The following is an 18,187-nucleotide window of genomic DNA, read 5'->3' on the forward strand; positions in this document are numbered from 1 at the left end:
TTCAACTGTGAGAGACGGAATCTAAAACAAAAATCTAGAAAATCACATTGTATGATTTTTAAGTAATTAATTTGCATTTTATTGCATGACATAAGTATTTGATCACCTACCAACCAGAAAGAATTCCGGCTCTCACAGACCTGTTAGTTTTTCTTTAAGAAGCCCTCCTGTTCTCCACTCATTACCTTTATTAACTGCACCTGTTTGAACTCGTTACCTGTATAAAAGACACCTGTCCACACACTCAATCAAACAGACTCCAACCTCTCCACAATGGCCAAGACCAGAGAGCTGTGTAAGGACATCAGGGATAAAATTGTAGACCTGCACAAGGCTGGGATGGGCTACAGGACAGAAGGCAACAACTGTTGGCGCAATTATTAGAAAATGGAAGAAGTTCAAGATGACGGTCAATCACCCTCGGTCTGGGGCTCCATGCAAGATCTCACCTCGTGGGGCATCAATGATCATGAGGAAGGTGGGGGATCAGCCCAGAACTACACGGAAGGACCTGGTCACTGACCTGAAGAGAGCTGGGACCACAGTCTCAAAGAAAACCATTAGTAACACACTACGCTGTCATGGATTAAAATCCTGCAGCGCACGCAAGGTCCCCCTGCTCAAGCCAGCGCATGTCCAGGCCCGTCTGAAGTTTGCCAATGACCATCTGGATGATCCAGAGGAGGAATGGGAGAAGGTCATGTGGTCTGATGAGACAAAAATAGAGCTTTTTGGTCTAAACTCCACTCGCCGTGTTTGGAGGAAGAAGAAGGATGAGTACAACCCCAAGAACACCATCCCAACCGTGAAGCATGGAGGTGGAAACATCATTCTTTGGGGATGCTTTTCTGCAAAGGGGACAGGACGACTGCACCGTATTGAGGGGAGGATGGATGGGGGCATGTAATCGCGAGATCTTGGCCAACAACCTCCTTCCCTCAGTAAGAGCATTGAAGATGGGTCGTAGCTTGGTCTTCCAGCATGACAACGACCTGAAACACACAGCCAGGGCAACTAAGGAGTGGCTCCGTAAGAAGCATCTCAAGGTCCTGGAGTGGCCTAGCCAGTCTCCAGACCTGAACCCAATAGAACATTTTTGGAGGGAGCTGAAAGTCCGTATTGCCCAGCGACAGCCCCGAAACCTGAAGGATCTGGAGAAGGTCTGTATGGAGGAGTGGGCCAAAATCCCTGCTGCAGTGTGTGCAAACCTGGTCAAGAACTACAGGAAACGTATGATCTCTGTAATTGCAAACAAAGGTTTCTGTACCAAATATTAAGTTCTGCTTTTCTGATGTATCAAATACTCATGTCATGCAATAAAATGCAAATTAATTACTTAAAAATCATACAATGTGAATTTCTGGATTTTTGTTTTAGATTCCGTCTCTCACAGTTGAAGTGTACCTATGATAAAAATTACAGACCTCTACATGCTTTGTAAGTAGGAAAACCTGCAAAATCGGCAGTGTATCAAATACTTGTTCTCCCCACTGTATATACTGTATATATATATATATATATACTACCGTTCAAAAGTTTGGGGTCACTTAGAAATGTCTATGTTTTTGAAAGAAAAGCAATTTCTGTCCATTAAAATAACATGAAATTGATCAGAAATAAAGTGTAGACATTGTTAATGTTGTAAATGACAGAGGCCCATTATCAGCAAACATCACTCCTGTATTCCAATGGCATGTTGTGTTAGCTAATCCAAGTTGATCATTTTAAAAGGCTAATTGATCATTAGAAAACCTTTTTGCAATTATGTTAGCACAGCTGAAAACTTTTCTGATTTAAAGAAGCAATACAACTGGCCTTCTTTAGACTAGACTAGTTGAGTATCTGGAGCATCAGCATTTGTGGGTTCGATTACAGGCTCAAAATGGCCAGAAACAAATACCTTTTTTCTGAAACTCGCCAGGCTATTCTTGTTCTGAGAAATGAAGGCTATTCCATGCGAGAAATTGCCAAGAAACTGAAGATCTCGTACAACGCTGTGTACTACTCCCTTCACACAACAGCACAAACTGTCTCTAACCAGAATAGAAAGAGGAGTGGGAGGCTCTGGTGCACAACTGAGCAAGAGGACATGTACATTAGAGTGTCTAGTTTGAGAAACAGACGCCTAAAGTCCTCAACTGGCAGCTTCATTAAATAGTACCGGCAAAACACCAGTCTCAACGTCAACAGTGAAGAGGCGACTCCGGGATGCTGGCCTTCTAGGCAGAGTTGCAAGGAAAAAGCCATATCTCAGACTGGCCAATAAAAAGAAAAGATTAGGATGGGCAAAACACTGTAAGATTGGAAATAAGTGTCATGGACAGACAAATCTGAGTTTGAGGTGTTCGGATCACAAAGAAGAGCATTCGTGAGTCGCAGAAGAAATTCAAAGATGCTGGAGGATGGTGGAGGCAATGTGATGGTCTGGGGGTGCTTTGGGGGTGGTAAAAGTTGGAGATTTGTACAGGGTAAAATAGATCTTGAAGAAGGAAGGCTATCACTCCATTTTGCACCCTGTGGACGGCGCTTAATTGGAGCCAATTTCCTCCTACAAAAGGACAATGACCCAAAGTAGAGCGCCAATCTATGCAAGAACTATTCTGTCTATAATGGAGTGGCCAGTACAGTCACCGGATCTCAACCCTATTGAGCTGTTGTGGGAGCGCCCATCAAGCCAATCCAATTTATGGGAGGTGCTTCAGGAAGCATGGGGTGAAATCTCTTCAGATTACCTCAACAAACTGACCACTAGAATGCCAAAAGTCTGCAAGGCTGTAATTGCTGCAAATGGAGGATTCTTTGACGAAAGCAAATTGAAGGACACAATTATTATTTAAATTAAAAATCATTATTTATCACCTTGTCAACGTCTTGACTAAATTTCCTATTCATTTCGCAACTCATTTCATGTATGTTTTCATGGAAAACAAGGGAATTTCTAAGTGACCGCAAACATTTGAACGGTAGTGTGTATATATATATATTTTTTTTTAAACAGGACAAATATGAGGGGGCATAACGCCTCTGGCATAGATTCTACAAGTGTCTGGAACTCTATTGGAGGGATGTAGCAACATTGTTCCACGATAAATTCCATAATTTTGTGATTTGTTGATGTTGGAAAACGCCGTCTCAGCCACCGCTACAGAATCTCCCATAAAGTTTTCAAATGGGTTGAAATCTGGTGACTGTGAGATGCGCTTGCACACACACACACACACACACTTTAAATCCCCTAAGATCCTTTGAGACCCCTCTTTTAAAGTCACTGAGATATCTTGCTCTAGCCATGGTACCCAAAATAATGGTTAACTGGGCATTTATATACATAACCCTAAGCATTACTTTCTTAATTAACTCTGAAAACTGCACCTGTGTAGAAGCACCTGCTTTCAATATACTTTGATCCCTCATTTACTCAAATGTTTCCTTTATTTTGGCAGTTACCTGTATATACCCACACACCATTCTAGAATCTAGATGTTATCTCAAATCACACACCATATACACAAGACTGATCACATGACTATGTATTCTATCCAGGGATCCCAATCCCCCTTGTTCTTTGATATAATTTGTGTACGTGCCTAATTGTGTCTGTTCCCTTCCCCAGGCGTGTGGTTAAATGACCTGGTACAGGTGGCGGCTCATGAGATTGGGCACGCCCTGGGGCTGTGGCACTCCCGTGACCCCCAGGCCCTGATGCACCCCAATGCCACCTACACGGGCCAGAGGAACATTGCCCAGGACGACATCTGGGGAATCCAGCGCCTCTATGGTAAAGGAACACACAGATCAAACATGTTTTTTTTGTTTGTTTATGATGATGAATCAAGACTTTCTATATATTTTTTTATACATGTATTGTAATGATGTAATTTCTAACATTGTTTTAATATGGTCTAAACATTAACATATTCTCTATTCCACCAATTCCCGCTCAACTCATTGTGCAATTACAACACGATAGCAATACAATTACTACAATACTATGTAACATGTTAATACAATGTTATTGCTACACAAGTAAATACAGTTTTATTACACAGGTACAAGACATAACACTAAGAAAACGTTAATACCACAAATGTCTATGTGTGTTGTATTCCAGGATGCACGGACAAGAAGCGCGTGTGTGATCCATGGGCTTGCCTTGGCTTCTGCGAAAGGAGGAAGAGCTTCATGAAGAAACACTGTGCCCGACGATGTGATCTCTGCTATGGTCAGACAGGCATATTGTCCACTCTTGATTGGACATGAATTTAACTACATCGCAGTTCACCAGTTGGAATTTAAAGTTGCAAACTCCATGAGATCCTATTAATGGCATGCTTTTAGGACTGTCTTAAGCCAGCAAATGGATCATGACTTGATAGTTGAATGTGGATCTAGCATGACTTGATAGTTGAATGTGGATCTAGCCTGATTTTGGACATTTTAACACAAACTGGCTGCCTGGTAGGTGTCTTCCCTATGAATTACCATTGATTATCTCTCCAAATCAGATGTGTAATTATGGACCTGCCTGGATTTGTAAGGCACTTTGAATGACAGAATGGATAACTAAAATGTTTAACCGCGTGCTATGTTGCCAACATTCAGGCTGTAGCTTGCCCAACTCTGTGCTGTTTCATCCCTTGTCCTACTGTACTGATAACACCTCTGTGGCATATGTTTTATCCCCAATAAACTCTATTTCAAATCTTTACACGATTCCTCGCATCCTCTCTTCTCTTTCTCAACCATATTGGAGAACGTCGAAGGTCTCTTCCCTCAGACCTTCTCCGATTTGTCTTGAGAAGGAGGCGAGGAAAGAGGATGTGAGGAATTGAGGAAAGATTCATTGAGAAAAAGCCATAGAGGAATATCTTGTGGGGGAAGTGTTATGACTGTCCTGGTATTTCACTCACTTCCTGTAGAGCCTCTTGAGGCCGTTACCACGCTAAGTCCACCGCCTGCCAACGTCAAGATCAAGATAGTTCCTCGTGGAAAGGTTGTGGGCTTCCGCTGTGGGACGAAGAATCCTAGATCGCCTCCCAAAGTCAGGTGAGAGAATAGTCTAAATACAGTGATGTACAAATCATATTTTTGGTGTTTATTGGACAGGATAGAGGTAGATAGGAGGAGAGAGGGTGCTAGAGTAGTGGGTTGGATTCAAAATAATACACGCAATGGCAGTACACAATACATGTGCTACAAAGGCAGGTGCTTAGACCGCTTGACAACCTTAGACCACTATATACCATAATTACTGGTCGGATTCTCCCATCGTTTTATCAGGTATTTTTATAGGAGCATTTAAACAGCATGCAGGTCGTTTTTTCTTATTTACTATGACTATGTTTCTGGCAAAGGGTGTTGGACATACATGACATTTGAATTGTTGATTCCTCTCTCCCCGTGCTCTTCCCTGGTATGACCTTTGACCTTGCTCTAGTTGGTACAAGGATGGAGAGCAGCTCGTGATCTCTATCCCCGGCTACATCACCATGAAGGACCGCGACCTCCGCGTCGTCGCCAACGAGTTTAACGAGGGCACTTATACCTGTCGCATCAATCGTGGCGGCAACGTGGTCTCTGCAAACTCCTGGGTCATCCGGCTGAAGCCTGAACAGCCCTCCAACAGCTGAGCTGAATGAAGAGAGTGAGGGAAGAATGAGAGCTGGGAAGGAAAGAATGAGGCATGGCGGAAAAGAGGACGAACCCACCGCAACAATTACAATATTATAGGTGAACTCAGCAATACAACATCCTCATACACAGCATGACGACTTCCTGCTTACTAATATTAAATATGCCAAGACTGCCACATATTGGACCTTATTCACGCAGGGATTGTGAGCTTTCAAAATACAGCTTTGTGTGATAAAAAAAACGGATAAACTTAAGGTTAACCTTGGAATCAACAGATAATTGACCAATGGAAACAACCCTCTATTCTAGAGCCAATAGTGTATTTAAAGTCTGAAACTTCATTCATCATTAAGGACAAGGTTGAGTTCTGGGATCTATTCCACTTATGACCTGGATTCAAGAGAGTACTGTCAGAGTACAGCCTGCTTAAAGTTAGACTCAGCCATATGACGATATCCTTCAAACCGGGGCAACTTCCTGTTTACAGACATCAACAACAGAATTTTGATGTGCTAAGACTGACACATTTTTTACATTTTTACATTTTAGTCATTTAGCAGACGCTCTTATCCTCTTATTTTGGGTTATTGTCCTGGTGAAATGTCAACGTCTTATCCAGTGTCAGGCGTTCAACAGACTGAATATGTTTTACGTGGCCTTTGCACCATTTTTCTTTTGACCCTGCAAGTATTGGAGTGACTGCAATGTTGATTCCCCCCCCCCCCCCCCCATCTGAACCAATAAACTATTTTACAATCCCCATGGTCTCACCGTGACATTGCATCACCTTCGTCTGGGTGATGTGATAAATCATTCACAGCTTAATTATTAACTTGACCATGCTTAAAGGACCCTCCCCTAATCTGTACCTGCCTCCAAATGTATTAATGAGATGTTCTGAAAGCTCCAGGGTAGCTTTAACTCTTTGCTTGAAATCCATTAACTGAAGGACCTTACAGAGATGGGTATTTATTCTGAAATATTGTAAACAAATATTGTAGCAGACGGAGATGCCACAGCAAAGGGGTAGATACGTATGCATTCAAGCAGAAGTTCATTTTAGAACTTTCTAGATTTTGTCTCACTTAAAATGTGGTGTAGGATGTGCAGATCAGTGAAAAATGGCAATGTTATTCATTTTAATATTTAAGGCAACATGTAAAAACTGTGCAATTGAAGTGAATACTATTGCCTGTTTTTCTACCATGTTAAATTGTTTGGTATATATTTTCCCTCCTGTGTAACAAGGAATGGTTGCCAGAACTGTATATGCAACAACACATTGCCAAACATAGACCACTGTATATGTAAGTGATTTTACTTCAAAATGGAGTATTTTTCTTTGTACATATTTATTTTAGTCCTGTTATAACTGATAGTGATTGACAGTTCATATGTGACAAGACAGACATTCCCTTTGCCGATTAAACAGTGAGGACATTTAAAAACAGGAGGATGCTGTGTTGGCCCTCATTCTCATAAGCCTGCCACTGGAATGCATACATGTTGGTGACCAGCAAAAACACACTGTAAGCAGTCACGAGCTGCTTTTCCACACACACACACAAACGCATTCTGAAAATATTCAGACCCCTTGACTTTGTCCCACTTTGTTACGTTACAGCCTTATTCTAAAATGGATTAAATTGTTTTAACTCATAATATCCCATAAGGACGAAGCAAATAATTATCAATTGATTGGACATGATTTGGAAAGACACACACCTGTCTATATAAAGGTCCCACAGTTGTCAGAGCAAATACCAAGCCATGAGGTCAAAAGAATTGTCCGTAGAGCCCCCGAGACAAGATTGTGTCGAGGCACAGATCTGGGGGAAGGGTACCAAAAAAATGTCTGCAGCATTAAAAGTCACCAAGAACACAGTGGCCTCCATCATTCTTAAATGGAAGAAGTTTGAAACCACTGTTCCTAGAGCTGGACGCCCGGCCAAACTGAGAAATCGGGGGAGAAGGTCCTTTGTCTGGGAGGTGAACAAGATCCCGATGGTCAGCCTGACAAAGCTCCAGAGTTCCTCTGTGAAGATGGGAGAACCTTCAAGAAGGACAACCATCTCTGCAGCCAGACAGAAGCCACTCCTCAGTAAAAGGCACGACAGCCTAAAGGACTCTCTGGTCTGATGAAACCAAGATTGAACTCCTTGGCCTGAATGCCAAGCGTCATGTCTGGAGGAAACCTGGCACCTTCCCTACGGTGAAGCATGGTGGTGGCAGCATCATGCTGTGGGGATGTTTTTTAGTGGCAGGGACTAGGAAACTACAGTAGTCAGGATCGAGGGAAAGATGAACGGAGCAAAGTACAGAGAGATCCTTGAAGAAAACCTGCTCCAGAGCGCTCAGGACCCCAGACTGGGGCGAAGGTTCACCCTCCCAACAGGACAACGACCCTAAGCACACACCTAAGACAACGCAGGAGTGGCTTTGGGACAAGTCTCTGAATGTCCTTGAGTGGCCCAGCCAGAGCCCAGACTTGAACCCAATCAAACATCTCTGGAGACCTGAAAATAGCTGTGCAGCAACGCTCCCCATCCAACCTGACAGAGCTTAAGAGGATCTGCAGAGAAAAAAAATGGGAGAAACTCCCCAAATACAGACGTGCCAAGCTTGTAGCATCATACCCAAGAAGTCTCAAGGCTGTAATCGCTGCCAAAGGTGCTTCAACAAAGCACTAAGTAAAGGGTCTGAATACTTATGTAAATGTGATATTTTTTTATTTTTATATAAACATGCAAACATGTAATTATGGGGTATTGCGTGGAGATTGATGAGGGGAAAAAACTATTTGATCCATTTTAGAATAAGGCTGTAACGTAACAAAATGTGGAAAGAGTCAAGTGGTCTGAATACTTTCCAAATGCACTGCACAAAGCCTGGATTGCGGATGCCATGTATTGGCCATTGAGAAGCTTTGAAGACACCGGTCGGCAATATTGGCACTGCCCAGTAGGAGCAGTCCTCCATAGGAATGAATGGAATTCTACAGTATTTCAATTGAACACAACACAGGCAGACCAATTCTGATCTTTCTTCCACATCAGATCTTTTTCAGAGATGATCTGATTGGTCAAAAGAACAATTAGTGAAAAAAATATCAGAATTGGGCTGCCTGTGTAAACGCAGAATAATATTTCACATACGATTGTATAAGTGCCGAAAGTTGCTTGCTTCAGAGAATACTATACACAATATATAGATTTGAATAACCACAGGCTCTGGCTAAGCTTAAACATGAATTCTGTTGAAAAAAATAATGTCTGGGAGGAATGCCACAACGCAGCTCTGATTACACATAGCACTCTGGAAAAAATGTAAATAAGTCACCCCCCAAAAAATTATTTGGAATCTATTGGCATAAAGTTGTGGGGATGCACAATGCATTTGGAATTACTGATTAGTGGAATGACTTTTCTACAACAACAAAAGAAGAAAAATCAGCAGGTTTTTCCAGGAGGTATACAAAAATGACATCTATACAAGATGAAAGTACGTACGGTAGATCTCCTTTAACACAAACCAACACACTTAGTACATATTAAATAAAAGTAAATGACAAAATACGAGGATAAAACAACTCAACTTGGTGACTAATCAGGTGACCAATGTAGTCAAAAGTCCTCGATCAATTACAGTTACAGAGTAGGGAGGTTATTAAGCAGGAATGGAGTATGGTCAAGTTTCCCCTGATCTTGGGTCAGTTTAGCATTTTCTCCACTAATGGGAGGTGTATTGGGGGAGGAAGCTGATCCTAGATCTGTCCCTAGTGGAACTTCACTCCTGAGCAAGTGGTACAGCCTTAGGCACACCTTTAGGTCTACTGGCCTAGTTCACACTCAGGTTGTACACCGCATTTGATACAACGGGTATTTGTTATGCATTTGTCTGCACAAAAATATTTACCACCAAACAACAATATTTTAAACGTTTCAGTAAAAAAAAAAAAATCCATTGCATCACAACTGTTGAGTCCAATGCATTGTACATCAGTTGTACAACCTCAGTGTTTCCTAGGCCTAAAAGGACTGAATAGGTGTATCCAACACGGTGAAAATGCCACCCAGCCAGAACGCAAAAGCTATCTCATCCTTTCAGATCTACAGGAGTGCCTAGGCCCTAAGGGGTGCTAGGGGGCTATTCGGAATTCTGCACAAGGCTTTCATTCTACCCAAGTTGTCTTTTTCTGTGGAGGCAGTTGAAGAGAATGCATCTACGAGGCGAGGGAGGCTCACTGTCTTTCATTGATAACAACAGGCTGCTGTGTTGCTCCTGTAGCGTGATCACCCAAGGGAGGGGGAGGAGGGATGGCATTCTACTGCTTCATATTGGAGGAAACCCTCCGCCCCTCCCATGTCCCCCCCCCCCCCCATGTTTGAAACCAGCTTTTGTTATGGGATAAAGAGGAAGACAGCTGGTATGAGGTGCCGGCTAGTTTTTGACTGGGAAAATAGACTCCAGTACGATGGTTAACCCCTACTAGATTCAATAGTTTAAAAATCCAGACGACTTAAGCGATTACTTCATGTAACTCCCATAAAGGAAATTCAGAATGAAATCAAATGGGGAAAGTAGAAAGTTATTATTTACAGAACGTACCGGTTATCACTTGTTCAATTTTCTCTGGAGCTACTATGGATTTAGCATGGCAAATACAATTCAGTGTGTGTCGGAAGAACATTTATGAGCGAATGAGTGTCCCATCACTCACGCCCGTATTGGCTGACACCTTCCCATGTTCATTAATTCATTTTTATACATCATAAAATGAAACATTTGAAAATCTATTTTGTGTATAACAACAACACTATGACCCCAAAGAACAGCCGTTTTACAGAGAGTTATGATGAAACTTCCTATGCTATTGTGTCGTGGTGTCGTGGTTTCCAACACCCTAAACATGACAAAGGCCCTGACTGACACTGGAGGCCTGGTAAAGAGAACCAGTAATGTGAGCGGGATAGGAAAAAAAACGCAACATGGCATCCTAATTCAAGCGCATGTGAATAATCAATTCCTCGTGAGCCACTTGGGCTGGGGTCAATTCCATTTCAATTCAATCAATTGACTGAATTGAAATGGTATTTACCCTAAACCCTGCCCTGCACCATCTCAGCCAGAGGGAGAGAAAGGAATGGAGGGAGGCTCCTAATCGTCGTCCTCGCATATGCTGTCTGCTCCGCTGAGGTGGTGGGGCGAGGAGGGAGGGGAGGTCTTGGTGAAGAAGGGCAGACGGAAGGAGGGCAGCGGAGAGGGCGAGCGCTCTCTGGTCGGGCTGCCGTTGGGGCTCTGCCTGGGGCTTATGGCTTGCAGCATCCGCCCCTTCCCCTCCTTTAGCATGTGCTTCTATAGAGGGAGAAGAGAAGAAATGAAAGAGAGAAAGATATCGTAAGACTGATCCTGCGTCCCAATATAATCACAGAAATAAATAACAAACAGTAGATATTGGTTACTAACAATGATAGAAAAGTCCCTAGTGGGCTAAGCCGATATGACAGCTTGGTAGACTGAGAAAGAGCGGGAAAGACACATGGATTCATTACACAGTCTATAATTGTATTAATTGAAATGCTAATCCTTTGCACATGAACGGCCACTCATTCGAGAATAATTGCAATTTATATATATTTACGCCCATATGTCGTTGTTGTTTTCTCTGTTGAAATCCTTGATCGTCCTGTAGGGTTCATCAGAGTCTCTGGTAAACTTTCATTACAGTCTTTAAGGGTTGTAGGTGATTGGAATGGATACTTCAGAGTACCATTCAGAAATATTCTCATAGAATATATACATCGGCGGTTGTCTGTATTCTCGTCCTAGGTTTACGTAATTTCTAGCTGCAGAATAGTAATTATACGTCTAAGATTTGCTGTTATTCTGTAGGGATCGATAGTCTCAGAGTTGAACCATTTCCAGCCATGTAGCCAATGATCCACGTGGTATAGTCTTGTCCTTTTGGTAGAGTTGTAGTTTAAACCACTTCACACACCAGCGTCACCCGGCATGTTTTGGGTCTCATAAATTCAACCATTTGCAACCTTAGCTTACACCGGGGTTTGCATGGTCTGGTGTGAATTTAATCAGGAGTGGTTTTTATACGTTTCAGTTGAAAAGGGTGGTTCCATGACACCTAATGTAATGTCTGGGCTCACGGGGGTGTGGCCACTGACTAGTGCCACTGACTAGTGCCACTGACTAGTGCCACTGACTAGTGCCAGAGCAACTGTTCGCTGCTCTGGCACCCCAATGGTGGAACAAACTCCCTCACGACGCCAGGTCAGCGGAGTCAATCACCACCTTCCGGAGACACCTGAAACCCCACCTCTTTAAGGAATACCTAGGATAGGATAAAGTAATCCTTCTAACCCCCCCCCCTTAAAAGAGTTAGATGCACTATTGTAAAGTGGTTGTTCCACTGGATATCATAAGGTGAATGCACCAATTTGTAAGTCGCTCTGGATAAGAGCGTCTGCTAAATGACTTAAATGTAATGTAAATGTAGTTCATCTTTATATGAAAATACATGCTCTCATTTAGAAGGTTAACATCACATTACATCTTTTCACAAATAGTTTCATGTTTAATCACATACGTTTCACAAGATTTAGATGTAAACCTGACAGCTGGAAATGTACACTTTAAGAGATACCATTGTGTGTTTCCTTCATGAGATCACCAAATGAAACAAATCAAATCAAACACACTCAACATAACTGTCCTTTAAGAGTCCACGGACGCATGTAGTGACACTCACCAGTGCTCCCTCTGGCCCAAACATTTGAAGGAAGTTGGCGATGAACTCTCGGGACTTCTCTTCCCACTTCTGGATCAGGTCGATGCTCTTTGTCTCCACCTTCTGCACAAACTCCTTGGATCGCTCCTCCACATCCTTCACCCTCTTCTTCACTTTGTCCACACGCTCCTGCAGGTGGTACTTCTTCTCCTGGACAGATAGGGGGCAATGTTGAGATGCACACCAAGGTCCGTAACCACAAAGCTGATCTAGGATCAGGTCCCCAACTGTCCATATGATCTTATTCATTATGATCTAAAAGGCTAAACTGATCGTGCTTACTCTGAGGCCCTGTTTGAATACTTAATAAATGCCTCCTTAATTCGTTCCTCCCTTTCTTTGAGGTAACAAATGATATAAGGTGAGTGAGGTACACTACAGATCAATGACAAATCACAAAATAAAGGAATGAAAGGCGGATGTATTTTCAGAGTATTCGAACAAGGCTATAGTCTAACTTTATTCAAAAGTAATGCCAGAGGTAAAATTAGGCTTTTCTGAAGATTTTTTTTATTGTTATATTCCTGTAGATACAGTTGAAGTCGGAAGTTTACATACACTTAGGTTGGAGACATTAAAACTCGTTTTTCAACCAGTCCACAAACTTCTTGTTAACAAACTATAGTTTTGGCAAGTCGGTTAGGACATCTACTTTGTGCATGACACAAGTAATTTTTATAACAATTGTTTACAGACAGATTATATCACTTATAAATCACTGGATCACAATTCCAGTGGGTCAGAAGTTTATATACACTAAGTTGACTGTGCCTTTAAACAGCTTGGAAAATTCCAGAAAATGATGTCATGGCTTTAGAAGCTTCTGATAGGCTAATTGACATCATTTGAGTCAATTGGAGGTGTACCTGTGGATGTATTTCAAGGCCTACCTTCAAACTCAGTGCTTCTTTGCATCACATGGGTAAATCAAAAGAAATCCGCGAAGACCTCAGAAAACATTTTTTAGACCTCCACAAGTCTGGTTCATCCTTGGGAGCAATTTCCAAACGCCTGAAGGTACCACGTTCATCTGTACAAACAATAGTACACCATGGGACCACGCAGCCGTTATACCGCTCAGGAAGGAGACGCGTTCTGTCTCCTAGAGATTAACATACTTTAGTGCGAAAAGTGCAAATCAATCCCAGAACAACAGCAAAGGACCATGTGAAGATGCTGGAGGAAACGGGTACAAAAGTATCTATATACACAGTAAAACGAGTCCACAACATAACCTGAAAGGCCGCTCAGCATGGAAGAAGCAACTGCTACAAAACCGCCATAAAAAAGCCAGACTACGGTTAGCAACTGCACATGGGGATAAAGATCATACTTTTTGGAGAAATGTCCTCTAGTCTGATGAAACAAAAATAGAACTGTTTGGTCATAATGACCATCGTTATGTTTGAAGAAAAAAGGGGGCGGCTTGCAAGCCGAAGAACACCATCCCAACCGTGAAGCACGGGGGTGGCAGCATCATGTTGTGGGGGTGCTTTACTGCAGGAGGGACTGGTGCACTTCACAAAATAGATGGCATCATGAGGCAGGAAAATTATGTAGATATATTGAAGCAAAATCTCAAGACATCAGTCAGGAAGTTAAAGCTTGGTCACAAATGGGTCTTCCAAATGGACAATGGCCCCAAGCATACTTCCAAAGTTGTGGAAAAATGGCTTAAGGACAACAAAGTCAAGGTATTGGAGTGGCCATCACAAAGCCTTGACCTCAATCCTATAGAACATTTGTAGGCAGAACTGAAAAAACGTGTGCGAGCAAGGAGGCCAACAAACCTGACTCAGTTACACCAGCTCTGTCAGGAGGAATGGGCCAAAATTCACCCAACTTATTGTGGGAAGATTGTGGAAGGATACCAGAAACGTTTGACCCAAGTTAAACAATTTAAAGGCAACGCTACCAAATACTAATTGAGTGGATGTAAACTTCTGACCCACTGGGAATATGATAAAATAAATAAAAGCTGAAATAAATCCTTCTCTCTACTATTATTCTGACATTTCACATTCTTAGAATAAAGTGGTGATCCTAACTGACCTAAGACAGGGAATTTTTACTAGGATTAAACGTCAGGAATTGTGAAAAACTCAGTTTAAATGTATTTGGCTAAGGTGTACATTTCTGGCCCCAAAATGTACTGTTTAGTGAAACTATGTTATTTTTGGCCTGAAATATCAAACTTAGAGACTTTGACTGACAAGGAAGAAGGGGTCATGGTGATTACGATCACTTTATTCATCATCCAACGGATTTGACTTCTGCTTTATCCCAACCCCTCCAAAAGACAAACAAGGTTGGAGCTGGGGGTTGCTATACTATGGCGGCCGTGGAGCAGTTGTTGTGGAGAGTTAAGTGCCTTGCTCAAGGGCACAACGCCAGGCAATGGCATCTAATATTTGATTTCAGCAACCCTCCGCTCACTTCCCGCCAGACCAGGGATTTGGAACTGGCAACCCTCTGGTTTCTGGCTCACCTCTCTAACAGCAAGTTCCTCCAATTATGAATACAGTTGAAGTAATGCAAGTTTGATGTACTGCAAATGAAAAATAAATAGAACTAAAGTTAAAGTCAGTGTGTTTTTCTACACTTGTTTTAGAATGCAAGCTTCAGTGGGACATTTTTGTCTTTCAAAAGAAAAGTTGGAAAGACATTGACACACGAACGAACCATTGGGATATCCATTTCAATGGTCTAAAATGTATACATCCTTGAAGTTGACTACATTGCTAGAAAAGGTGAATAACTCACATTGATGAAGCTGACATTAAGCTCTTTGGCAGTGTAGCCTCTCTGCAGGTTCCTGCGTGCGTACACGTCGTAGTCGCGGACAATACGGGTGATGATGTCAGAAGTGGAGATGCCTTCTGTCCGCTGTGTGGGTGCGAACATGCCTGAAGGTGAAGGGAGAAGTCGGCTAAACCCAATGCAGCAAAGCCACACTGGCATCAATGTCAGCCGCTGCCCAGAAGCAGCCCCTAACCTAGCCCCTGCACACCCTTGGCACTTCCTCTAAACATACAAGGAATTGATAGGTATAAGAAATATGGCGGTTGCTCCACCTAGCCTTCTGATAGGCTTAGTAGAACATTCACCATACTGCTTACACCTATCTGATGCTTTCAACTGCAAGTTCCTAGGGGCTGTTTCTGGACTGTGCCTAAGTCTTGCCGGTGCAGCCTTTACTAAATGTTGCGACTATACCCACCTGCCGCTTTGATGTGCTTATAAACATCGTCACTTCCTGCCGAAGAATATGGGTAATCGTCATGGGCGACAAAGTCAATCTGTCAAATGTAAGACAAACAAAATGTTAGCAGAACTGATGACAGTGACAGATGGCCAACACACCTCCTGGAGAGCCACAGTGCCTTCAGAAATTATTCACACCCTTTGACTTTTTTCACATTTTGTTGTGTTAAAGCCTGAATTTCAAATATATTTCTTACAAATGAATTTAAAATGAAAAGCTGAAATATCTTGAGTCAATAAGCCTAAATAAGCTTAACAAATCACATAAGTTACAGGGATTTCACCATGAGGCCAATGGTGACTTTAAAACAGTTACAGAGTTTAATGGCTGTGATAGTTTTCTCCTGAGGATGGATCAACATGGTACTGTAGTTATTACTCCACAATACTAACCTAAATGACAAGAGTGAAAAAAGACGGACGCCTGAACAGAATAAAAACTTGTTTGCAATAAGGCACTAACATTAACTTTATGTCCTGAGGGCAAATCACTGAGTACCACTCTTCATATTTTCAAGTATGGCAAGGACTAGGGAGTTTTTTAATGCTAAAAAGAGACTGAATAGAGCCAGGGACAGGCTAGAGGAAAACCTGGTTCACTTCCAACAGCCCCTGGGAGATAAATTCTACTTTCAGCAGGACAATAACCAAAAACACAAATATACACTGGAGTTGCTTAACAATATGATATTGAATGTTCCCGAGTGGCCTAGTTACAATGTGGACTTAAAATTGACTTGAAAATATATGGCAAGACTTGAAAATGGCTGTCTAGCAATTATCAACAACCAACTTGACAGAGCTTGAAGAATTTTAAAAGAATAACGTGCAAATACTGTACAATCCAGGTGTGTAAAGCACTTAGAGATTACAGCTGTAATCGCTGCCGAAGGTATTGATTTAAGGGAGTGAATACTTATGTAAATGAGATATGTGTTTAAAATTCTATATATTAGCAAAAATGTCCCAAAAATTGTGTTTTAACTTTGTCATCATGGGGCATTGTATGAAATGGGTGTTTTTTATTTATTTTTATACATTTTGAATAAGTCGAGGGGTATGAATGGATAAAATTCAAAATGGATTAAAAAAAATTCAATAATCTCATCTATTTCAACACAATACCCCATGATGACAAAGTGAAAACACGATTTGGGGACATTTTTGCAAATTCTTCCTGAAGGCACTGTACTGGTGTGCAGGCTTTAACTCCAGTCCTTCTCTAAGACACAGGATTATACTCATTAGGACCTCCTTGTTTAGCTGAATCAGCTGTTTTCGAGTAGGGCTGTATCAAAAGCCTTCATACCCAATAGCTCTAGTAGTTTTAGCCATCCCTAATACAGAGCGCAAAAATCTTGCGAAAAGTTATACTCTTCGGTGCAGACGAGTCCTGTCCTCCGACATTTTTCACTCACCCTGTGGTCAGCCAGGAACTCCGGCGTGAGCGTCCATGGTGCGTTCCGTACGATCTCGTCAACGTAGCGACAATGACTGACCGTGTCGTAGCGTTCGTCCTCGTTCATTACGGTGAAGCCTTTTAAGTTGTGTGTCAGGTCGTCACTGCATACTGAGGAAAGGGAGATCACAGGGACTACGGTCACTAGATCTGATCGGTCAGTAAGAGAAGGATTATACAATCCATGAGCCAGATCCCTAAAATTTGGACCATTGTGATTTTGTTGAAGGTACGGCTGCTGCGGTGACAGTATTACCGCCACACCGGAGGTCACGAGTCATGAAGGCAGTCAAATTCCACGTGACCGTTTTAGTCACAGTAATTAGGCTTCTCCAAGCTCTGATGCTGCTGATGGTCATTAGTAGCCTACCAAACTTGCTAACTGCCTGGTACTCAGCACTCATGAGAGCCCATGAGCTCATGTTGCGCAACATTTCTATAGGCTAAGCAATTGTGTGATAAAACAGAGACTCTATTAAAAAGATGATCCCATCAGCTTTCTACAGGCCAGGCCTATAAAATGTTATCTATCAACTTTCCTAATATTAAGAACATTGACAGGAACATAGCCAACCTGGCTGGTATGAAAGTCAACCATGGGAAAAGCGTCCTCTATTCTCTATTTAAGTATAGGTATTTTTTCCCCCTGCCCCTGTTGAGACAGGTGCATGATAATGGTCCCATTCAAAATCAAAACTAATTTCACACATATATTAATTAGTATATGTAAAGACAAGATCAAATTAAGAATAGTCTGATGGGTCACCATATTGGCCTATCACTTCTGAAGGATGTATTATCACTTGTGAATGATGCCCAGCTAGTGCATTAAGGCACAAAACGGAGCATACCATATTCCCTCCGATTTTTTCAAATCATAGTCGCACACCTCATGTATCCTAGCCCATATGTTTTGATAAGGTTTGTATCACAACTAAATAACCAAATTACTTCTTAAAATTAAGCACATTAATCCGCTTTATAACCAGTGTAGAGCCTAGGCTGCGCGTGAGTTTCAAGTTTGGGGA

The 18,187-nt window shown here is 42.0% G+C and overlaps 2 protein-coding genes across 3 annotated transcripts in view; one reads left to right on the forward strand and one right to left on the reverse strand.

The window, feature by feature from the left end:
- Nucleotides 1-7,336, forward strand: part of LOC139549336 (matrix metalloproteinase-23-like) — a 26,656-nt gene extending 19,320 nt beyond the window's left edge. For both annotated transcript variants that reach the window (XM_071359730.1, XM_071359729.1), the window contains exons 6-9: nt 3,614-3,778; nt 4,112-4,222; nt 4,920-5,046; nt 5,438-7,336. In XM_071359730.1, the coding sequence (XP_071215831.1) occupies nt 3,614-3,778; nt 4,112-4,222; nt 4,920-5,046; nt 5,438-5,630 (596 nt within the window). In that variant the 3' untranslated portion in view covers nt 5,631-7,336. The remainder of the gene's footprint in view (nt 1-3,613; nt 3,779-4,111; nt 4,223-4,919; nt 5,047-5,437) is intronic.
- The window catches only part of LOC139549337 (choline-phosphate cytidylyltransferase A-like), a 24,517-nt gene continuing 13,297 nt past the window's right edge, over nt 6,968-18,187 (reverse strand). Inside the window, exons 4-8 of the mRNA XM_071359731.1 lie at nt 17,119-17,270; nt 15,657-15,735; nt 15,200-15,342; nt 12,398-12,586; nt 6,968-10,989 (exon numbers count right to left, since the gene is read on the reverse strand). Of these exons, the coding sequence (XP_071215832.1) occupies nt 10,792-10,989; nt 12,398-12,586; nt 15,200-15,342; nt 15,657-15,735; nt 17,119-17,270 (761 nt within the window). The 3' untranslated portion in view covers nt 6,968-10,791. The remainder of the gene's footprint in view (nt 10,990-12,397; nt 12,587-15,199; nt 15,343-15,656; nt 15,736-17,118; nt 17,271-18,187) is intronic.

The sequence above is a fragment of the Salvelinus alpinus genome, chromosome 22 (genome assembly GCF_045679555.1).
Source record: "Salvelinus alpinus chromosome 22, SLU_Salpinus.1, whole genome shotgun sequence".
Lineage (NCBI taxonomy): Eukaryota > Metazoa > Chordata > Actinopteri > Salmoniformes > Salmonidae > Salvelinus > Salvelinus alpinus.